Raw genomic sequence first — 24569 nt, 5'->3', positions numbered from 1 at the left:
TCTGCAACAGAGAACTACTCAGGCTCCTTGTGTGCTACTGGGCCCCAGCAGAGACTGAGCACCTGATTATGGGATACCAAGGGAATAAGCAAACAGAACTGTCAACTTATGGGTTGGACATTACCAGATCCAGGGGAGTCATAAATTCAGACAGGCACAGCAGCAACTCTTCCTTATTGGAATTGACATTTCAAGGTACGAGTTTGTCTTTCTTGCCTGCAGTGTGTCTTCCAACACAATCATGCTAAGACATGGAGAATATCTGATTCACTGTCATGATATCTCACATAACATTGCCTCAAAGACTACATTTTTGATAAAGGAAGTGGGGCAATGGACACAAGACCACACGATCCTCTCATGTTACCACATACCAAAAGCAGCCAGCTAAGGCTACAGATATGAGACAATAACCTGCAGGTTGGGATGCTGTCCTCCCGGATTTGATATACGTGCTTTAACGATGGCAGATATACGTCCCCTATCATTAAAATACACAGGTCTAGGAACCAGTGAGTGGAAGTAGGGTTGGCCCTTCTCAGCATCACAATCAGTGACTCACTTGATGAATTTGTTCTTCTCTGTCCTGCAGCCTAGGCTCGGCTAGTTTAGAGGTTTTGGTTACCAGGGGGTGGGGGATACTTTCACCAGGGGACCCAATAAGGGTTCCAGGGAATTGAAATCTACACGAGTCACATGGTCACTTTGGGCTCCCCATGCCAGTGGACATGTAGGCAAAGGAAGGAGGTATTATACTGGTGGGGATACTAACACTGATTATCATAAGGAGGATTATATTGGGAGATTCACTCATGATAATGGTGAACAGGTGATTGCAGCAAGCACAGCCTGAGGAGGGCAAGGCAACTAAGGGCTCAGATCCTTTGATGGTGAAAGACTGGGTCACCTGACCCAATCTAGGCCAGCTGAAAAGCTAGCCAAAGGTGCAGGAAATTCAGTATGGGTGGTGGAGGAGGGAGGAAGGATCCAGTTATAGACTCAGGACCAGGTGCAGTAAGTCGCTGTAGCTTGGTAGGTCTCAGAGTGTGGCACGTGACTGGCAGCATCAGTATCACTTGGGAACTTATTAAAGATGCACATACTTGAGCCCCACCCCAGATGTATTGAATCCTAAGCTCTGGAGGTGTGGCCTCAACAGTCTGCTTTAACAAGCCCTCCCGGTGATTCTGACACAATAGAGCTTGAGAATTGCTGCTGCAGCTCGTTCTACTAACCCACTGCATTAAGCCCTTCCAGGTCCCACCACCTTGAAGGAGGGGACTTAACAGGAGAGCACAGGGTCAGAGTGGACTGTGTCGCACGGTTTCTGTGCACCACTTCAGAGCCCTCAGATCCTTTTAGCCAGGCTGCTTCCTCCAGCCACTGATGCAGTGACCATTCCCACGCAAGTTTGTACAGCTTCATGTAGGCCCCATCTGACTGTACCTTGTCTCAGGCCAGTGCTGTGTACCTCCCTTCCTGCTCCAAGGCTTCTCTGACATGAAGGCATGGGAAGCACAGGGAACCCACTTGGCACTCACACAGCACAATCTGGAAATGCAGGGCCACTCTTGAACCGTGGTGAATAGGAGCTTATGAATAAATGCTTTCCCCTGTCATACCGTGGGCAGACACCTGAGATGTGCTTCTTAAGAATCCCCTTAGGATCCTGCAAAGCTGAACACCGGTCACCTGTAACACCGGCCAACTTGCCAGTGTGTCTGTGTATTGACTTTCCCTGCTTCCTCTGTCCCTCACTCCTGGGCTCTGGGATCAGTTCCCAAATAAACTACTCTACATGGAAGCCTTTGTCTTAGGCTGTGTTTGGGGAGCCCCAGCCTGAAACCCCCTAGCTGCCTGGAATGCTCTTGGCATTTTGCAAGAGTCACTCCTGCTCCTCATTCAGATCTCAGACTGACATCTACTCAAAGCGGCCTTCTTTAATGATTCATCCAACAATATCTCATATCAGATCACCCTTTTTGAATTCTCTGCATGGCATCTCTATCATCTCTATTATTTTTTCTTTAAATATAGTTGTTACTGCCTCTGTTTTGTTCTAGAATGTCCTGCACGTGAGAGGAGGGACCTGGCCAATCTTATTCTTTGCTGTTTCTCCAGCACCTTAAACAGTGCCTGGCACATAGGAGGCACTGAACAAATATTTCTTGACTAAATGAATGAATGCTGGAGTTTGACAATAAGACAAGATCCAAAATCAAGCCAGAATCTGAGCTAATAAACTTTTTGAGGAAAAAAAGCATATCTCAAATTTAAATTTATTTAAAAATTACAAAAATGTCTCCATCCAAGTTGTCCATGAAAAAATTTAAAAGCAATAATGATCTTGGTTAATTACCAGCAGTCTAATTTATAAAATTGAGCAAAATTTAGACGTGTGTCTTATGCCTCTGTAGATACGAGACCCTTTCTTTAGGTCTCTTTCTTTAGGGTCTGGTAGCATCATCACTGGGACACTTTCCAAAGCCTTTTTCCTTTGAACTCTATGTAAAATAATTCTGTAGACGCCTGTGATTGAGCTACGAGCATCTCTCCCTTGGTTATTGCGGATATGCTCTTCTGTAATACCCAAATGTTCTAAAGTGCTTTTGACTTCACTTTCTTCTTCTCTGAGGGTGCTGGTTTCTGACAAATGTTTGGGATCCAGGTGGAAAGGTTCCAAAGGGGTGGGGTATGGGACCCCCTGCATCCAATCATCCTTCATGATGTAGTCGATCCCGTGCCTCTCTGTGGGGGTCGGCTGAAGGACTCCTCGGATGAGCCGGTGGCAGGGCTCCGACACATGCGAAGGCACACTGTATGTGCCCTCCAGGATGCTCTTCTTCAGTTTAGCCACAGTCTCTGCCCGAAATGGCATGGTGCCTGTCACCATGAAGTACAAAAGCACCCCCAAGGCCCAGATGTCCACATAAATGCCGATGTAGTGCTCGTCTCGGAAGAGTTCAGGTGCCGCATAGGGAGGAGACCCACAAAAAGTGTTCAGCATTTCACCTTTTTTACTTACTGTGCTGAATCCAAAATCGCCCACCTTCACACAAGTACTACTGGTATAGAATACATTTTCTGCTTTCAGATCCCTATGAATAATTTGGTTTTCGTGCTGTGGAAGAAAACATAGGGAAAAGTTATTTTCAAGGTGAAATTCTGAAATAAAAAATGTATCAGTTCCTCTGAAACAGTGAGCTGACAATGGCATAATAGCAGAAATTCATTGGCAATCTACTTAAATCATGATAGCAACCCTTGCCATAACCTTCAGTCCAATGTAATGCCCACACTCGCCAAACAGACCAAAAGTTCTATTCTGCCGTGGGATGAGGGTAGGAATCTGTTCTACACATGTGGTTGCAAGAATTAGTGCCAGAAATAAATCCCAGATCTTATGAAACCACACCTGCAGAAGCACAATGAAACAGTGATCCTTAGTTGTTAGGTCACATGTGAGTTTTTCTGGCTGAGGGATCTCTTGATGGGGGCCAAGACCAGGAAGGCTTGAAGCCCTCCAACAATGTTCCAGCCATGATTTTTTGGGTGGACTCCTTTACCTTTATAGAATTCAGTAGAAGGGAGGAGGCTGCACTTGGTAAGGTTCTAGCAACAAGGTTCCAGTGTGTTGTGGGCTCCTGCCCCCTCCCACACTTGCATTCTAAATCCAGACAGACAATATTCTGAGGACCCTTGACATGGTGAGTCCCAAGGGTGCTTAAGAAATGGCTTCATGTCACTTTTCGTGATGTGCCTCTTAGGATAAGAATTCCAGCTTTGGAGCCTGACAGCCGTGTCAATTCTAAGGTCAACTCTACCAGCCATGCGCTGTGAGGGCCAGCTTTCGTCTCTGTAAAATGTGATACTGATAGCCACCTCATACCGCTGTAGTGAGAACTATGCTGTATCGACAGTGCTTAGCATGGTCTTGGCACATAAACTACCTCAATGAAATTTGGATCTGTGTCCATGATTCATATTTTCTCTTTACAGAGACCAGAGAACTGGGAGAAACGGCAGGACGTAGAATTTCCAAGGACTAACATCTGTACCCTCGACTGCTGGATTCTGTTCTGGTCTCCCACCAGATTACTATTCCAAGGAGAATGTGGAAGACTCATCACCCATCTGTTCTATTACTTGAAATGGGCTTATTACCTGGCCCTGGAAAAGCTCACCACAGCACAGAGCCACCTAAATGATAACAGGTCTGAAACACCCACCACCCCTACAAGCAAGTTCTTCTCTCTGCCTCACTTCTTTTTCCCCCTCCTCTCCCTTCCTCTGGGTCACTAAATCCCCTGCAAATTCTTTGTCCAGGAGTTCACCAATCCCTGTTTTGCCCCCATAACCATTTAGGCAGAGGAATGAACTAGAAACAGCCTCTCAACTAATACAGATCCCAGACAAGTGTCTATTTTCTGGCAGTTGGACAGACCCATTCAACTGGGATCTGGGGAAAGAGTGTGGCCACAAATTTTGCTCTAACGTGATAGTAAAAGTGGGAGTCAGGTCTGCAAGTCAAGTTCCTCCTGTGTGCCCAGCAACATGGCCAACAAAAGAGAGGTCGCAAAAGAGCCAGTTCTTGGAAGAACTAGGGAATGTGCTTTAGGAGTCCACACTTATTTAAAGAAATTATCAAAGAACTAAAATAAGAATGACATAATCAAGTGTTAATCTGGGCACAGAGGCAGTAAGAGCTAGGGAGCTCACTGAGGGCAAGAAGAAAGTTTCACAGAGAGAAACAACTGAACCAGTCATGAGGTGTGGATGGGATTTAGAACATGAGACATGATAAGAGGCGAGAGGGTATCCTAGATAGAGTTAGGAAGGCAAGGCTTGCTTCAGCGGCAAGGAGCATGATCCCAGACAGACCTCTGACTCTCACAGAAGGGAGTAGTTTGCTCTTGTAGGACTAAAACCCTCTGGGATGCTTTAGTGATGGCAAACTAAAGTCCCACACTCCCAATGCAGGTCGAACAGGAGTATGACTCTCATTCCCCAGCCCTGCTCACCATGTGCTTCACGGCAGACACAATCTGGGAGAAGATGAGCTTGCTTTCTGGTTCAGAGAGCTTCCCTTCAGTGCTAATTTTCCCAAAGAGCTCCCCACCCCCGGCATACTCCATCACCAAATGGAGCTTGGATAGGGTCTCCACGACTTCATAAAGGCGGATGATGTTGGGATGGTGCAGTTTTTCCATGCTGGAGATTTCACGGGATAGTAGTCTTTGGGTTTTCTGGTCTAACTTGGTCTTGTCCAGGATCTTAATGGCCACCTTTTCTGGAAAAAAAAAAAAAAAAAGGTCAAAGGATGTGCCAGAATTCATGGGAGAATAGATATTTAGAACTGGAAGGGACTTGAATCAGCCCCCTTATTGTACTAGACACAGAGGTTGAGTGGCTGTTTCCAAGCTCACAGAGTGCATCAGTGGTAATGACAAAGCAATTCTTGAGTTCAGTGTCCGTGCTCTTCCCTTGGATAAGCACGAGTCTTCCACACACAGGTTTTGAGGCCAAATCCTGCCTCCCCAGGGAGTTTTCCAGATAAAGTTAAAGTTCTTTTGCTCAACCCAGAGAGTCCTTCTTGATCAGCCTCATTGTCCATCACCCTTGTTCACCATCCCCAACTCCCCATGCATCCTTTAGTCCAACCATTACAGAACTTTTTGTTGTTCCCCGAAAAGGTAGTGAACACTCATGCCTGGGACCTTTCCTCTACCTAGATCATTCTCTCCATTGTTCTTTCCCTATTCTTTGCTCAGATATCTCTTGATGATCTTTCAAGATATCCTCAGAATTAACCTATCCAGGGAGCCTTCTGTGACACCTGTCCTTGGATGATTGTGACATCCAGATGCTGTACCTTCGGAGTGCTGCAATCAATGTACTGCAATCTCAGCACGATGGCCTGTCAATGTCAACTCCCACATCTGTCTCCCTCTCTGGCTTCCTTCCCAGCGTGGACTCTTTTATTGGACTTTGTCAGTGCCTGGCACACCAGAACTCAGTGCTGACAGTGCTGGTGAGGGCATGAGGAAATCGGCACTGCAATGTGCTGCTGGTGGGAGGATTAAAAGGTACAGATGGTTCTGGATTGTATTTTGGTATTATGTGTTGAAATCCTTAAGAATCGTTGCACCCTGTGACCCAGCCATTTCACTTTTGCACCCTGTGACTCAGCCATTTCACTTTTGTGCTGGGAAAGTTCACTGCAGCACAGAGCCACCTAAATGATGACTGGTGATATACTGCCTTTATCAATAGAACATTTTTAAGCATTACTCTCATGTGCATATTTATTTATAAATTATGTGCATGTACCACTAATATTTACATTTTCAATATATAATCATAGAGGCTAGGTGTGGTGGCTAACGTCTATAATCCCAGCACTTTGGGAGGCCAAGGCAGGATTGCTTGAGGCCAGGTGTTTGAGACTTAGGCCAGCTTGAGCAACCTAGCAAGATCCCATCTGTACAACAAATTTTTAAAAAATTAGCTAGGTGTGGTGGTGTATGCCTGTAATCCCAGCTATCTGGGAGGCTGAGATGCGAGAATCACTCAAGCCCAGGAGATGGAGGCCTCAAGTAAGCTATGATTGTGCCATTGTGCTCCAGCCTGGGCAACAGAGCAAGACTCCATCACTAAAAAATAAATAAAATAATAAAATAAATCACAAGTAAATATAAATGGAAGTTCTAATATTTTTCCCCTCATTCTAGCAAATCATCTTGGGCACCCCGTGGGGGTACGTGCACCCTACTTTTGAGATAACTGCCTTTGAGGGATTGAGATCAGACAGTGCAGTTGATACATGGGAACGAAGGATAACATAAGCCAAAGGAGACTGGAGAGGCACAGGTCCAAGGTCCTGCGAGTCATTTTCTGGACCTCACATTACAGCAGTGAGAAGCCCCTGGAAGATTGTAAGCAGGGAGTTATGTGATCAGGCTTGCAATTTCTAAAACATTGCCTTCGACTGCTGTGGGGGAAACGATATAAGCTTGGAGACAAATTACAGAGGCTTAATCCAATGAGGAAAGGATTAGATATGTAGGAGGCAAAATCAACAGGACTTGGTGTTTGGCTGTTAGGGGTTGAGGAAGAAGCCAAGGTTTCTGGGCCGAGCAGCCAGGAGGATGGTGGCATTCACTGGAGGAGGATTTCACTATTGTCATCAGGGTTTTGTACACTCCCTCAGTTCCCCTCCCCCTCTCCCACATTGTTGTGTTCACTCAGCTAAACCAGGACCCTGGTTCAATCCAGCTCCCTGCCTACTCTAGTCCTACACCCTTGCAGTTGAACGTGATGGCCTGTCTCACTTTTGATTTACGATCACTAATCTCTGGTGGGCCTTTAAAGCTCCTGGCAGACGTACAATCTTTCCCTAGCCCAGTGACCCTCGTAAACTTTTATATACCTCTTTCATGGCTTCCTTCCTCCCATTAACTCTCTGATACCTTCTCTCCTACCCCTCACTCATAGCTGGTGACCTTGTTTCCTACGTTATTGAGTAAAGAAAGCAATAGAAGATAATTTCCTCAAGATCTTCCCACCACATCTTCCAATTTACCTTAATCCGTGCCCATAAACACTGTCTTCCTCCCTGTTACTTTGGAGAAAAAGTCCCTGCCCCTACCTAAGGCCTACCTAAGACTCTGTTACATGTTGAATAGATTCCATCCATTCTCATCCAATAAAGAATAGCCCTCTAAAAATTTTTCCTTCTTTCCTGCATCATTGATTTTCCTTTTCTGCTGGATCATTTCCAACAGCACACATTCATGCTGTTTATCCATGTTTTAAAAAAATCTTCCCAATAAAAATGCATTACATATGTTTACCAAAAGACTTATACTAGAATGTTCACAGCAATATTATTCATATTGGCCCCAAACTGGAAACTATCCACGTCACCAACAGTTGAATGAATAAATAAATTGTGGTATATTCATACAATGGATGACTGTATAGCAATGAGCAGGAAGCATCTAAAATATATAAAATAATATGGATGGTATTCACAAACTTAATATTGGGCAAATGAAATAAGACGAAAGAACACATACTGTATGATCCCATTTATGTAAAGTTTAACACAGCAATTTATGATGTTAGATGTCAGGATAGTGGTTACACTTGAGGATGCAGTGAAGGAGGGTGGGGGCAGGAAGGGGGTCTGAATACTGGAAATGTTCTCTTTCTTGATCTTGGTGGTGGTTACACAGGTCTTTTCTGTTTGGAAAATTCATTGTGCTGCATGCCTATGATTTTCACACTTTTTTGGTGTGAGTATATGTTAAACATCAAAAAAATCTTTCTAAAATATCACCAGAAACCCTCTCTTGACCCCACTTCCCTCTCCAGCACCAGATCCCTTTCTCTCATTTCCTTTATGGTGAAACTCCTTTAAAGAGCTTGTTCTACTTCACTGTCTCCAATTCTCCCCTCATTACCTCTTGAACAAGAGATAATGCTGCTAAAAATGCTCTCCTCTGGGTCACCCATGACCTCCAAATTGCTAAAACCAATGGGCAGTTCTCAGGCTTCATCTCCAAAGACACCCTTATCACTTGGTTTCTAGGACAACACATACTCTTGGGTTTCTTCCTCTTGTCACTTCTAAGCCTCCTTAGCTGTGTCCTTTTCATCTCCCTAGCCCCCAAATATTGGATACCTGAAGCTTAGCTCTTAGACCTCCTCTCTATGACACTTTCTTGGTGATTCCAGATACAGAAATACACCTGCCCACTTGGGTGTTGTGTTAATTTGGGTTTTGCCAGAAGCAGATCCTGAGGCAGGGACTCAGGTGCAGGTAGTTTATGAAGGAGGTGATCCCAGGAAACACGAGTAGAGGAATAATGAGGAAGTGAGACGGGAAAGGAAAGGCAGCCAATAAGGGGTGTATTACTAAGGAAGTCTCCGGTGAATCCTGCTAAGAGTTATGCTTGCGTTTCGTCACGAGGAGAACGAGAGAGCTGGTACTTATGTATCAGCCCCTGCCAGTAACCGGTTGTTGGCCTCTCCTGGGGGATGTATATTTCTGGCCTACCATGCATGCAGGCAGAGCAGGCTCCAGTGGCTAGAGAAAGCCCAGAGCAAAGAGATGGAGACGCTGGCAGTTGAAGGTGAGGCCTGTGCTGAAATGGTAAGGTCCAAGGAGACGCGGGGGGGGCACCAACAGCAACTGCTCTGCAGTGTCACAGATGTGTAACAGGCATGTCAGACACAACAGGTTCAATACCGAGCTCTTCATCTCCCCTGGCCCAGACCTGCTCCTTCTACAATCTTCCCCCTTTCGGTAAGTGTAAACTTATTCTTGTGCTTGCTTGGGTCAAAAACCTTTGAGAATTTAATTTTTCTCTTTTATTTTCCATTTTCAATATGTTAGCAAATCCTGTTATCGTCAGCCTTTTAAATATAGCCAAACTCCAGCCACTTTTCCACATTCCATTACTACTTTCCTGGTCCAGGCCACCATTATCGCTTGCCTGGGTTATTGCAAGAGGCTCCTAACTGATCTCTCTTTTTCTGCGTCCTGCAGTCTATTTTCAACAGAGCAGCCGGAGTGATCCTGTTAAAGCTTAAGCCAGATCATGTCACTCCCTGCTCCTTCAAATGGCTCCTGATTCACTGCTAGGACAAGCCAGATTCCTCACTTTGGCACACTTGGCCCTCCACCATCTGGTTCCTGCTACTCTCTCCCCTTGTCTGCCTTGGCTGTTTCGAGAATACCTTAGGCACCTCCCCTCTGGGCATTCTCATGCTTGCTGTGCCTTCCGCTTGACCGTTTCCCCCATGTACCTGCATTTGTAGCAGCGTCCCTCATTTCTTTCAGGTCAATTATCACCTCCTCAGTCAGGCTGTCCCTGGCCAACTTATCTAAAAACTATAGCCCTCAATGCTTCCTATCTCCCCTCCTGCTCCATTTTCTTTCTTATCACTTATCACTACATGACATGATTAATATTTTACAAACTTATTTTTGTCTGTCTCCCGCTCTACAATCTAAGCTCCATAAGGACAGAGATTGCTGTCTGTTTTGTTCAGTGCTGTATCACCAGTCCCTAGAATAAGTGTCTGTTATACAGTAGGTGCTTAACAAATACTTGTTGAATGCATGATCTCATTCAATCCTCAAAAGAACCCAGGGTATCATCATCACAGTGTACGCTCAATTTTGTACCTGGCTGTTTCCCTTACTCATATGTCTCACTCATCTTCCATGTACAGTCTTCATAACTGTGCTTTCTGATGGCCGTGTGGCCTTCTATCCATTATATAGCTTGAATCTATTTGACCACTCCTGTATCGTCAGCTCCTATAAGTTATTCCACGATCTTAACACTATGAATAACACTACAGTAGTTCTAGTATTTCTGATATAAGGACTTATTTTTAGGGTGGATTTCCCAAAGCCACTAACTAACGGTTTTTAAAGTAAGAAAATGCAATGTTAAATTGCTATTTTAATGAATGTATTCAAGAGGGTGGATCACTGTTTTAAAACCAAGGGCCATTCTTTAGTAAGCTCTACTACAAACTGAGTTAGTTCCCCAGCCCTGTCCTCTGGAGAGATCACAGCATAGAGCACCTACCAGAAGGTACCACCATGCATTGCTCCCTCTAATATCTCTTCCCTCACCACTGAGAAGTTAGTATACTAACTTAATTCACCAAATATTTATCACTAACTTAATTCACCAAATATTATGTATAACACGTGTGGGGGAACTCTAAGAATCAATATGATACAATATCTGACACCAAGGAGCTTGTAAGTAGATTTTCACTATACCCAGGCTTTTGTTAAGCCCCAAATCTTTACTTCTCTGTCATACTTTCTCTTGGGCTTCAAGAGGGCTGTTAGACACATGCATATTATGAGCTTCATGTACCTCCAAGTCAGTGCTTCTAAATCTTTACTTTCAAATCTATTAATATTTCTTCTGTAATTTACTATTCACTGGTAAGTCATTAACCCTGGAAACTGGGAGTCATCTTCAATTCTTCCTCTCCCTGTCCCTTCCTGCTCTCACCCATCCTATTGATCACAAGGTTTCCTAATATCATAAAACATTTTTCAAGTGCATCCCTTTCTCTCCATCCTCACTGCCACTTCCTTAGTGGAGATGGGCATCATCATTCACCATTAGACTAATATTTTTTTTCTGACTTCCTTGACTCTTATCACTCCTCAACTTCATCTTCCTCACTGAAATCAAATTATATTTAATCACTGTTATTCACGACTTGTGTAAAGCTCTTCCATAACTCCCAATAACTAAATGACAAAATCCAAATATACAAGAAGATTCTCCATGATCAAGCCCCTGCCTACATCACCCACTTTCTCTCCCTCCCACTACTCTGAGGGTGTACCCGATGCTCTAGCTTCACTGAATTACTTTTAAATCTCCAAATACCCTCACCCACTGGTTCATACTTCCATATTCTTTACATCCTATTGCTCTTCCTGGAAGTCTCTTTCCCCTGTGTCCTGTAAAGTTTCTCCTCAAACCTCAAGACCCATTGCAAGCCTTTCTTGCTCAATAGACCCTCCCCGGATTCTGGCAGACACAGCGGGCACACCCTTGGTGCCTTACTCTGTGACAGCATGGCTGTGAGTTCCTCTCACAGGCAAGAAGTATATCTTACTCATCTTTGGAAGATCTGGAACAAAGCATGTGCTTAGGGGATGGTTATTATTTTTTTAAAAAAAGAAATGAATAAGCTAATAAATAAATAAAGTGAGAGAGAAGAAGAAAGGATCCTAGAAACATTAAACTAGAGTGAGAGGGAGGAAGAGGTCAGAAGGGGCAGCCACAGAGGAAAGCACACACACCCGCCGCCTCTTCTACTTCTGTTTGTGACAATAGATGGGACATAAAATATTCAGAAGCTGAGTGCATCATCTCTTTTGAGAAATTTCCAATCATCCTAAAAGGGAGTTCATGATGGCTCTCAGCCTGCCCTATCAACTTGCAGGGCTCAAGGGAATCTAAGCTGTTAGCTGTAAAAATAAACCCCAGACATCAGGGCCCCATACTGGAGCTGCCTTTTAGAGAAACAGAGCAGCTGGTGTCTTTTTTTTTTTTTAAACTACTGTCCTGGGAGCTTCCCCTGGCACTGAAGACTCTTTGCTTTCTTAGGAATCTCCTCCATTATCTTTTCCAGACTGTTCATATTTCCTAGAAAACCTGATGACAATTCTGGACAAGTTGGCTTTGTATGGGAGTCTGTATTTTTACAAACCACTACCCACTTTCCTGCCCTCTTTTGCACATACCATCCATCCCAGAACCAGGCTGTGAGACTGTCTCTTTGACAACAGGGCTATTCTGTAGCAGATTAGACAAGAGGAGAGCATGTCAATGAGGCCACACAAGGCACCCATCTGCCCAGCAGGAAATTGCCATGTTCTCTGAAACTCAGGGGAACCAGTATGAAGTTAATTTTGTCACACAACAGACAAAAAAACGTTTGGAAGTCAAGAAGTCAGTCAGGCCAGGTGCGGTGGCTCACGCCTGTAATCCTAGCACTCTGGGAGGCCCAGGTGGGCGGATCGTTTGAGCTCAGGAGTTCGAGACCAGCCTGAGCAAGAGCAAGACCTCATCTCTACTAAAAATAGAAAGAAATTATATAGACAGCTAAATATATATATAGAAAAAATTAGCCGGGCATGGTGGTGCATGCCTGTAGTCCCAGCTACTCGGGAGGCTGAGGCAGGAGGATTGCTTGAGCCCAGGAGTTTGAGGTTGCTGTGAGCTAGGCTGACGCCACAGCACTCACGCTAGCCTGGGCAACAGAGTGAGACTCTGTCTCAAAAAAAATAAATAAAATAAATTAAAAAAAAAAAAGTCAGTCACTATATAAATACCCATTGTTATTTACGTGATGGGATGGTATGGTATGGTATATTATGATTATACCTTTTCCTTCTGTCTTTTTACATGGTAGCCTATCTATGGCATTGGGCACGTTCTTGCTCCTGACCTGTAGAGATTTCTCTGCTTAGCCGGTTAACGTCTCTGTGGTAGATATGTCCATCAATTGGCTGCCCTCTCTACTCTCCTTTCTCAGAGACGCTTCTTTGAACCTCGGGGTCTGCAGAGAAAGCAGTGGGCTGCGTGACCCTCAGGGAGACAGCTCACTGACATGGGCATGCCCTTGATTCAGGGCTGGCTCACTGCCAGCTGGCTAGTGAGCAGACATATTCTCTCTCTAAAATTTGAACTGAAATAGAATGAAATTAGTGGGATGGAGATGGGCAATAAAGCTGAGAGGTTATAGACAAGTGGGACTGGCAATAACCATTCCTGGTCATGATGTGCCTTCTGATGGTTAAGCATAGAAAGCCACTACAGAAAGAAGTAGAAAGATGGAACAGGTTCATCAAGAGAAGTAGAAATGAGAAACCATGGGCCCCAGAGAAAGCTAAGGAGATGGAAAGAGTAACATCTGGACACCTGGCCCTCCTTCCCTGTTGTGGGTCCGTAGATTTCCCTGTATGTATTTAATGCGCCCCTTTCCTGTGAGTTCCTGTAACTGGTTCTAAACCTTTGGACAGCCACTTGTGTGCCTCTATTTCCTCATTCATAAAACACAGGACGACTAGATGATGTCAGTGTTTCCCAAAGTGAAACCTTTAACACTCATGAGGCAGAAATGATTTTGGCACAGGGAAACAGCCTTAAATAGCACTGAACCATGGCATAAAAAACATTATTCCCATTTCAGTTTTCCTTCAATTCTCCTAATTAAGGCAAAGAGAAAGTCTGCGATTGGTTGTTAGCATGTTTTTAAAATTATTTACTATTACTTGGTAATTTTCCTCTAAAACTGTTAATGCATTGGGTTTATTTTTTACCATTACCTTTCTATTCACAGCAAGTGATGTTGGTTTTTCATTACTGTAATAATATTACATTTCCTTTTGAAATAAGTTTAAGTAAAAAATAAAGTTGTACCAATGATAGCTACCGTTCACTAGGTGGCTACTATGTGCCTTGTATTTTACATGTTATTTGTAATTTTTCCAACAATTCTAAGATAAGAATCATTATCTCTATTTTATGGCTGAGGACCAAATAAGTCAGGTGTTCTTTACACTGTCCCATCCTGCCTCCTCTCTATTGAAATCTAACATCTGAACCCACACTCATATAAAACTGCTCAAAGTTGGCCACATCCAGTAGCCTTTGCTAAGACTTTAGCTTCTGTGACCCTTCTGCAGCATTCGACACTGTTTCCTGAATTCTTGGTTTGGCTTTATCCAACTTCTCCTGTACCTTTCTAAATCATGTCTTCTGTCTCAATTTCTGGCCCCTCATCTCCCTACGTGTTTTATCTTTGTCTTCCATTCTTGCTCTAGACCACTGAAAAGCAACATCTGTCCAAATGAGATTTGAGTTACAGATCTAGATCTACTTTTGTAAGTAAAAATTTAAAAGCTGCCCCTTCAGTCTGGCACTGTGTATTAAAATTTTTTCAGTGCATGCTCTTTGACCAAGAAGAGAGCTAACTTCTAGGAATATTTGCTGAGAAAAACCATACAAGTATGGGAAAGGGTAATCTCTGTAGCATTATAAATAACAGCAAAACTTTAGAAATGATCCAAATATTAATCAATGGAGATTAGGTTAAATAATTTATGCTGTAGCTATATAATGAAACACTATAAGCTGTTGAAAAGATGATATGTCTTTTTGAAAGTAGATAGACAGATATAAATATATATACACACATATACATTAACATTGGAAAATACCTATATTTAATGACATTGAAAAATCATAGTTTTCATGGAGCAAGAGTGAATGATCCCATTGGCATATTTAAAACCACTCCATATACATATGCATGCTTATGCATACATAAAATGTCAACCAGGGGCCGGGCACGGTGGCTCACACCTGTAATCCTAGCACTCTGGGAGGCCAAGGCGGGAAGATCATTTGAGCTCAGGAGTTCAAGACCAGCCTGAGCAAGAGCAAGACCCTGTCTCTACTAAAAATAGAAAGAAATTAGCTGGACAACTAAAAATATGTAGAAAAACAATTAGCAGGGCATGGTGGTGCATGCCTGTAGTCTCAGCTACTCAGGAGGCTGAGGCAGAAGGATTGCTTGAGCCCAGGAGTTTGAGGTTGCTGTGAGCTATAGGCTGATGCCACGGCACTCTAGCCTGGGCAACAGAGTGAGGCTCTGTCTCAAAAAAAAAAAAAAAAATGTCAACCAGAACGTAAAATAGTATTTAGGTATAAAAAGGGTGCTCATCATCTTTCTCCACCATCCCCCTTGGTGGTTGCCATCTCTTTCACAATCACTTCAATGTGGACCCCTGTTTGACCTCACACTCCTGTCCCTGACGGGAGCATGCAACTGCCCAGTAGACAGCTCCTCCACGACATCAGTGTTTTCATTCATTTTCCCTCCTAAGTCTGCTCTTTCCCTAAACTTCCCTATTTCTTTTAAAGGCATCACTCTTCTTTTGGTTCACAGAGTCAAGTAAGACAAGTTTATTGCCTTTGTCCATCCTTTCATCTTCAGTTCCGAATCCAATCAATAACCAACTGTGATGGCTAATTTTGTTTGTCCCTTGACTGGGCTATGTGCTGCCCAGACATTTGGTCAAACATTTTTCTGAGTGTGTCTGTGAGGATGTTTCTGGAAAAGATTAACATTGAATCAGTAGACTGAGTAAAGCAGAGTGTCCTCCCCAATGTAGATGGGCCTCACCCAAGCAGTTGAAGACCTGCATAGAACAAAAAGACTGAGTAAGAGGGAGCTCCTTCTGTATTACTGCTTTAAGCTGCGACATTGGTCTTCTTCAGCCTTCAGACTCAAACTGAAACATTGGCTCTTGGCTCCTGAGCCTGCTGGCTTTTGGACTAGAACTACAGCACTGGCTTTCTGGGGTCTCCAGTTTGCTGACTGCAGATCTTGGGACTTCTCAGCCTCCATAATTGTGTGAGTCAATTCCTTATGACAAATCTCAATCTCTCTCTCTCTCTCTCTCTCTTTCTCTCCCCCCCCCCATATATCTACACATGTTGGTGGTGTTTCTCTGGAGAACCCTAATACACCAATTGTCTGGTAACTCAGCTCCTCTTTTCTATTTTGACTGCCACCATCCTAACTCAGCACCTCCTCTCCTCTGGCTGGACTGTCACCATTGCTTCGTGTCATCTCCCTACCTCCTGTGACTGTCTTTTCCCAATCTTCATTCTCGCCACTGTTGGGTTAATCTGCCACAAGCCCTGTTTTAATCACAAAAATCCTGATAATTTGTCATCATTAAGAAAAAACAATCCAAGCTCCTTGGGCTGATGTTGAAAGTCCACCATGATTCAGCCTCAACTTGGTTTTCCAGTTCTTTCTCCCAACTCTCCTGGCATTTAGGGAAACTATATTACATATCATTTCCCCACATTTATGCTTTTGCTCACTTTCTTCTTCTAACTAACCCTCTAGCCCTTGTCTGTCCTATAATCATTGCCTATCCAAAATCCTATCCCTGCTTAAGGTGTAGCTCAAATTCTATCCTCACTTAAAGCCTTCCACAATATTCCTAAAATGGAAGAGTCTCCTTCCTTTAAACCCACAGCTTTTTTCCTCTATGATTTTCAAATTCTTGTTTGTACTGTACTCATTTGTATATGTCTTCTCACTTATCCTCCTTGAGGGTGGAGGTTGTATCTATTTCATCTTTATATCCCCCAAGGCCTAATTTAGTACTTCTGTTATTGGTCTAAATGAATAATAAATGACTACTATCCCAAGTGAAATGAAATTTGAAAGTTAAAGGTAGCATGCAAACCTGACACAATACCTCATGATTGATTTTAAAATATAAATGATACTTGGATTATCCATTTGTGGCAAATACCAAAAATTTGTTATTTTAAAAGCGGCCTGCAGTATATCCAAACTATTGTAGGCAAGTGTTTCTTAGATCTGCATGTCCATTAGAATCACCTGAAGGGTTTTTAAATCATACCCATGCCTAGTCCCACTCCAGACCAAGTATATCAAAAGCTCTAAGGGTGGATTCTGGGCACCAATTTTTTTTTTTTTTTTTTTTTACACCTTCCCAAGTAATTTTAATGTGCATTCAGAATCCATGGCAGTAGGGAAAGGCAGCTGAATTGATCTCAGTTTGTGTATAGGGATGGATGGGAACTTTTGTCAATAAAGATAATTTAGTTGATCTTTGGTTATACAAAGGCAAAACAAGGCTAAAGCAACTCTGCAAAATAATAGCAATAACTAACATTTATTGAGCACCTGTGCATTATCCCCTACAAAACCTTACGAAGTAAGCCGTCTTATTGGCTGCATTTTATAAAAGAAAATCTGAGGCTCAGAGGGAAGTACTTTAATTTACCCAGATAAGTAGAGTAACCAAGATGTGAAGACATGAATCCAGACACTCAGGCTTCACAACAAGATGGAAGAGGACTTAGAACTCCGGTGACTTGGGAGTGTATGTGTGGGGCAGAGAGGGGAGAGGGGTGGTGTGTGTATGTGTGATGTGTATGGGGCCAAGCGCAGGCATTGGAGGGGCATGGGATTGGGGGTTGGAAAAGAAAACAAAAGACAACTCTAATATAATAAAAGAGAGACCTTGTATATATGGTGGCAGGGTGGGTCCAAGGAGAAAAAATGTCACTAAGGGATTCTTGGGAGAGGATAGGGCTTTAGGAACTCAGTAAATTATGCTGAGTGTCGGGTGTTCTTTTCCTGTCCTGTAACTCCCTTATGATAATCTCCAGGCTTCAGATAAATTAGAAATACCTTGGGAAAGTGGCCACAATGGGATTGGAGCAGCAAAGGGGTGCTGGGCTCTCCATACAGTTCCTCCCTGAGGCCAGAGTGGTGGGCACTGCTCATTCAGAATCCCAGAGTGACCTATAGCCAATCAAGTGTGGAGTGAGGAGCCACACAACAGTGAGAACAAGCACAGGCAGACTGACTCAGGAAAGGTCCTGAGATCAAATCCCTTTCCCCCAAATATTACAGAAGTAGCAGCCTCTGGTTAGAAGGGGAAACTGGACCCTGCTATCCAGAAACAGTAGGCCTCGGGAAGTCTCCTGTGCCACTCTGTGCCGTTGTTACTGACATACAAATATATACGGAAGCTGTAAGTATGGGCTTGGGATATGAGTTGCCTTGGAACCAAGCCACACTCCACTTTGCTTCTTGAAGGCTTCACTGGAGAAGGCAAGAGTCCCCTCAAGTTGAATGGGTTTATATGCATGGTACTATGGGAGTGGTTTTGGAGTCAAAAACATCTAAGACTGAATTGCTGAAACCACATTTAACCTCTTTGGATCTCAGTTTCCCTAACTGCAAAACGGAAATAAAAAGACTGATCTCACACAGTGACTGTGAAAATTAACTGAGATGACTGGAAGGCAGCTGGCTCAGGCTAGCAGGAGCTCAGCTGAGGTCACTTTCCTTGCTTCCCTGGCCCTGGCGCCCTCACCCCGCCCCTAGACTGGGTTCCAATTCCACAGGGGACGGCCCCTGGGAAGTCAGATCCTACCTTTGGTTAGGGAATGAATTCCGAGCTTGACTTGGGAAAAGTTTCCGCTTCCGATTTCCCCTCGAATTCGGTAGAAACCTATCCGTTTCCCCAGTGTGATCTCCCTCACCACCTTCTCATCTTGGGACATGTCCCGGGTCAGCTTCTCAAAGGGCGTCAGCTGCTGAGGCTGTCCCTCCTCACCCTCCTTGCTGCACTCCGTCTGACAGCCACTTTCTACGCTGTCGCGCCGATCCCACCTGGCGTAGTGGGGGTTCACCAGGCCGCCTCCATTCGCGCACACTGCAGTCATCGTCCCCCGCAGGCTCACGTCTCCATCTCAGCCAAGAGCCGCAGGTCGAGGGCAGGTTGCCGAGGGCCGCGGGAGGCCCAGTGGGTGGCGGGTGCGAGCCGAGCACGGCCAGCGCGCAGAGTCCCCGAGAGCCGCGCGGCCGGCCGGGCGGACGCTCCTGAGCAGCCTCCTGGGCTTCAGCGAGAGGCGCGCGGCCGCCGGCCCGGCCCGGCCCAGCCGAAGGCCGCTCGCCTCACTCGGGACATTGCCCACCTTCCCTCACGTTGAACTTGCTGCTCGAACTGCACATCCAGTTACCATAGCCAGTTACCATAGCCAGTTACCATAGCCAGTTCCCTGATGGGATTCCAGGAACTTTCTGGCCCCACGACGTGCAGTCTGATGCTCCTTGGTAGGTGGCTGTGCCCCAGGATAAAGGCTCGTTTGCTATTTCCCTTGATGGCTGGGGAATCTTGCACTCTGGCGTGTAAAAGCCCCTGGGAGGCCCCCGAGTCCCTGTCTCTGGTGCTTTTCTCTGACCTTCATTTTTTGCTTCTCTTGCTGTCAAGCTGCAGAGCCCTGGAGACCTAATAATCTGGACCCCAGGAAAGAAGAAACTTGCAAATCAGCCTTCTGGTCACACGGACAGCCAGAGAAGGATTAAATCCCTGCAATGTCACTTTAGCTGGCCTTTATTTAGATGAGCCTTTCTCTAAGCCGTGAGCTGTCTCAAAAATTTGGCAGGTGCTGGTTCATCCTAAGAATATAGAGTAAGAAAATTAATAGCCATGTTATTGCACTGTGCAGGATTTATAATGCATGTAAAACCACTTTGTAAGCATTGATCTAAAAGCACTCCACAAATTTCGGGTGTGACTCATATCAGTAGTAGATGCTTGGTTACATGCTTTAGCGAGAAGTAAAGTATATATACACACACCCCTCAATCTACATTTTAGAAAAGCCCTTACAGTCTGTACATATTTCTAGCAAAACATTTTTTTTTTTATTTCGTAAAGTTTAGGAAAATATGCACATTGCCTTGGGTTAAAAAGCCAGATTTAAAAAATGATAATATGATAGAAATGATGATAATGTGAACTAAAATAAAATTTTAAGGCTCACCCCCCACCGGCTGACTGAATGGACCCCCCTCGTGGCCAAAGGAATATCCTAAAACTAAATTGCCTGCCAGGAGGAGGGAGGTCAGACATGCCTTATCATGCCCCCCTCCCTTCCTGGGGACATCCTTTGTAACCCATTAACAAGCCTAAGGATATGCAAGACAAACCTGCAGGCCCTCAATTTACACAACAAATCTATGTCCAGTGGCTTATCTCTGATAAACAGCAACTATGTTAAAACATTCCTAGCCTTTAGACAAAGCTTCATGTCTTTAACCAATTACAAGCCAAAGAATCTTTAAACCCACCTATAACCTGCAAGCCCCCCCCCCACCCTTTGAGATGGCCCATCTTTTCGGGCCAAACCAATGTACGAGTCCCATGTATAGATTTATGACTTTACCTGTATCCCTTGTCTCCCTGAAATGTATAAAAACCAAACTGTAACCCAGCCACAGGGAGTCCACTTACTCAAGGCCTCTTGGGCTTGGCTCCAGGTCATGATCCTCAAATTTGGCTCAGAATAAATCTCTTTAAAATTATTTTACAGAGTTTGTCCTTTTTTCCGTTGAAATAATATTCTCTATTAATTACTATCAGCTTTCAAAATTTCTTATATTTATTCAATTAATCATGTTCTATCTCCTTTACTGCTTTATGTTCTTGCACAACTTTCCTTGTACTAGTTGCTTCTACTCTCTTTCTATGTCATTCTATGACAAAGGCTAATTTTTCTCCTATGCTTATTTTTAAATTGTTTTCTGTTCAAGTGTCAGCTTCTAGGCCCAGCACCTTATTTTGAAGATGTGCTAGACATTTTACAATAGCCAACAGTGCCCCTTGAATGCGTGGGTGACTGCCAAATGAATGAATGAATGACATTACATGACAACCCTATAAACTGATGTATTGTCATTCCCTTTTCACGGATACAAAAACAAAAAAAAAAAAACTAAGGCCAATTGAAGTTTAAAAAGTTGCCCTTGGTTTCTTGACCGTTAGCTCCATTAAGGTAAAGACTGTGTATTTAAGTAAACCTTACAACTTGTGAAACCAGGAGTTGTAAACACATGAGGAAGAGAATTGGAATCATGTTACAATAGCGACTCAGAAGAAACTCAGGCCCTTCCCATAAAGATTTCATCTCATTTATAATTTATTTCCAAAACATAAATCTTTCCATTTTCTCTGAGGGACTATTCCTGCCTCCAAACAAGGAATGGCCTTAAGATACTGAATGGAATCACGTATTGAATCACAAGCAGGTGTCCCTGAGCAGAAAAACAAGATGTATTCTTCATCTCCGCAGAAATAACTAATTTAGGAAACGGTGTGGGGGAACACTCATGCCTATTTGCAGCTCATGGCTTGTTTTTAGGGGATTAAAAATATTTGCAAGTCAAAGCAGAAACTGCTCTTTTGCTGCCTCATAGGTCTCTTCAACTCTAATGGAGTGTGCTCACTAAGAAGCAGAGAACAACACTTGAGCGATGGCCTTAGGGGATGTTAGAAAAACCTCCGGTTATATTTGAGCAAAGCTCAAGAAAGTCTATCATGGCAACAGGCTGCAAGGCTGTGGTCATGGATAAGAAAAAGAGTGTTGCAGAGCAAAAGCTCTTACTTTTATCATCATAAAACGTTTAAGTGGATTTGAAAGCTTTATTAAGAGCTTCCCATACCTCATAAGTGATCCCTTCACACAGAATAAGCAACACATCTGAGAATTCTTAAATATTTACCCAGCAGTGGAGGGAAGTAAGAGGTGGCAGTTGCAGGGGACAGGAAAGAAGCTATGAAGTATTTAAAAAGTGAACAAATGCACAATAACAATCTGAACTAACAGAACAAAGAATAAAGAATTTTTAAAAAATCTTCACAGATGTAGAAATTTATAATAGGTAATAAAGGTCGAATTTCAAACCACTGGCAAAAGATAAATGATTTAATATGTGATGCTTACAGGGCCTGAACTGAGAGATGGCTTCCATGGGCTTTAGCTCTCCTATCACCAAAATTTCTCCATCATACCTCATACTTTGATGTAGATAGTTCATATTTTCTTAAATTAATGTAAAGTGTCATGCAAATACAGAGGCTCAGGCCTGTTCTACAATACTAGTATCCCAAGAGCCACCCATATAGAAATGCTGAAGTCACTATTAGGTGTCAGGACAGACCATGTGCATAGGTAGGTATGTAGCGCATACGCATAGAAAAAGACCTGGCAGAAAACGGGTTGAACTAGTGGGTGACAACTGGGAGGCAGTGGGTGGTGCAGAATTGGGGGCAGTGAAAAGGGGTGGTGGTAGGGATTGTTAGTTGTCCCTCCCTATCTGTTCTTTCTTTCTTCTATAGCAGTGGTTCTTATCCTTGATCTGAATCGAAGTCACCAGGGAACATTTTAAAAATTCAGAAGCCCACGTCCTGCCCCCAAAGATTCTGATTTAATTAATCTGTGGGGTGGTGGGGTGCTTTTTTGTTGATTTTTTTTTTTTTTGTAAGAGACAAGATCTCGCTCTGTCACCCAGGCTGGAGTACAGTGGTGTGATCATAGCTCATTGCAGCCTGGAACTCCTGGGCTCAAGCGGTCATCCCACTTTGGCCTTCCAAAGTGCTGGGATTATAGGCATGTGCCACGGTGCCCAGCCTATTTGTTTGTTTTTAAGTTTTCCAGGTGATTCTGTTGTGCAGCCAGATTTGAAAACCTCTATTGTATAACCGAGAAGTTTTAGTTGGGCACATTGCTACCCAACTGAAAACCATATTTCCCCGTTTCCATTATAGTTAGAGTTGACCGTGTGTCTGAATTCTAGTCATGGGCTGTGAGCGGAAGTGATAAATGTGATTTCCAGGTTGTGCCCTTAAAAAAAAAGAAGGATCACCTTCTCTCCCTCCTTCTTCCCATCTTCTTCCTGGCTGGAATGTGGACACGGTTGGGTAAATGGAAACAGCCATCTTAGACCAAGATAGAAGCCATGTCTTGAGAATGGCAGCGCCACAGAGAGGAGCCTGGACCCCATCACAGCACAGTTGCCAGGTCATCCCTGGATGCTCCCTTGTAGGTCATGATGTGAGAGAAATGAGTTGCTATCTTCTTTAAGCCTTTGCTGTTTTGACTGTTGTTACAGCAACCTAATGTTTATGCAAAAGGGCTTTAATTTCTTACTTCATATGTTTCTATATTGTTTGAATGTTTTATAACATGTATAATTAGTTTTATAATTTAAAATTTATATCTATATAGGTAAAGACCAATATAAGTAGATATACATAGAGATAGATAACTATAGTTATAGAAAGAGATAGATATAGATGTTAGATAGACATAAAGTGCAGTTGGCCAATGATAGAATACCAATTGCAGAGACTTCAGATTTTGGTTTTCTGGTAACTCAAAATATTTTAAATTATTTAGACCTTCATGCATATTAAATTCACAAATTTTTATTGGTCATGGGAAAGAAAATAAGGTGCTCCAGATAAATATGTCATTGTTTTAAAAAGTACCATATTCACTTGTGAGTAACAAATTAATTTCAACAAAGCAATATCATCCATACTTTTCAATATCATTAATCTAAATTTCATTGGTTTGAAGTTTTGTTTCTGCTTGGTAAATTTTTTTGTTTTATGGTTGCATAGAAGCTCTAAGGAAAAGGAATTTATTTTTTTTTTTTTTTTTTTTTTTTTTTTGTTGAGACAGCGTCTCACTTTGTTGCCAAGGCTAGAGTGAGTGCCGTGGCGTCAGCTTAGCTCACAGCAACCTCAGACTCCTCGGCTTAAGCGATCCTCCTGCCTCAGCCTCCCGAGTAGCTGGGACTACAGGCATGCGCCACTATGCCCGGCTAATTTTTTCTATATAGATTTTTAGTTGTCCATATAATGTCTTTCTATTTTTAGTAGAGACGGGGTCTCGCTCAGGCTGGTTTCGAACTCCTGACCTTGAGCAATCCACCCGCCTCGGCCTCCCAGAGTGCTAGGATTACAGGCGTGAGCCACCACGCCCGGCCTAAAAGGAATTTAAATAGAGTTTTATATCTGTATGTTTTTCAGTATCTTTAATGTAAAACTTTTGTTTATATTTATTTACAGTAAAATAATTTAAGTCTCAACCAAGGAATTGTGAGAATTTTATTCCTTTAAAAGTTATCCGTAGATGACACAAGCTTAAGAAACTCTGCTTTTGAGGGAGATTCCTCCAAATCAAACAACCAAGTGAGATCGTGGTGTGATACTGGCTTAGGCTCACAACAAGGTTAGAATCTTGGCTTTCCCGCTAAATGGCTTTAGACCTTGAGTAAGTCCCTTCCCCCCTCTGGGCTTCAGTGTATTTACTGGCAAGTGAGTGTGTTGGACCCCATGATGTTTACAGATCATTCTAGCTCTGCCCTCCGGAGATCCCGGATTTAACAATATGGGAGGAATTTCAAAACATTGTGTCAAAAAAAAAAAACAAAAAAAACCCTGAAGTCCAAGTGTCACATTGCCCCCTTCTGGACCTTTGTAGAATCCACCTGGATGAGCTTATTGAAAACCCATAAACCTCAATGGACATGCTGAAATATTATAGCCCAATTCCATTTTCTTCTCTCAAACAACTTAGAAAGTCAAATTTGAA

The 24569-nt window shown here is 43.3% G+C and overlaps 1 protein-coding gene across 1 annotated transcript; it reads right to left on the bottom strand.

The window, feature by feature from the left end:
* Positions 1 to 2371: 2371 nt before the first annotated feature.
* Positions 2372 to 18848, bottom strand: NIM1K (NIM1 serine/threonine protein kinase). Its single transcript, XM_069492686.1, has 3 exons — positions 18557 to 18848; positions 5022 to 5290; positions 2372 to 3121 (listed from the first exon to the last, which is right to left on the bottom strand). The coding sequence occupies exons 1-3, from the start codon at positions 18846 to 18848 to the stop codon at positions 2372 to 2374; spliced, it is 1311 nt and encodes a 436-aa protein (XP_069348787.1).
* Between the last annotated feature and the right edge of the window lie 5721 nt (positions 18849 to 24569).

Source organism: Eulemur rufifrons, chromosome 17 (assembly GCF_041146395.1).
Source record: "Eulemur rufifrons isolate Redbay chromosome 17, OSU_ERuf_1, whole genome shotgun sequence".
In the NCBI taxonomy this organism is placed as follows: domain Eukaryota; kingdom Metazoa; phylum Chordata; class Mammalia; order Primates; family Lemuridae; genus Eulemur; species Eulemur rufifrons.
Note: the sequence above shows the minus strand (reverse complement) of the source record. Positions and strands in the feature narration are given on the sequence as shown.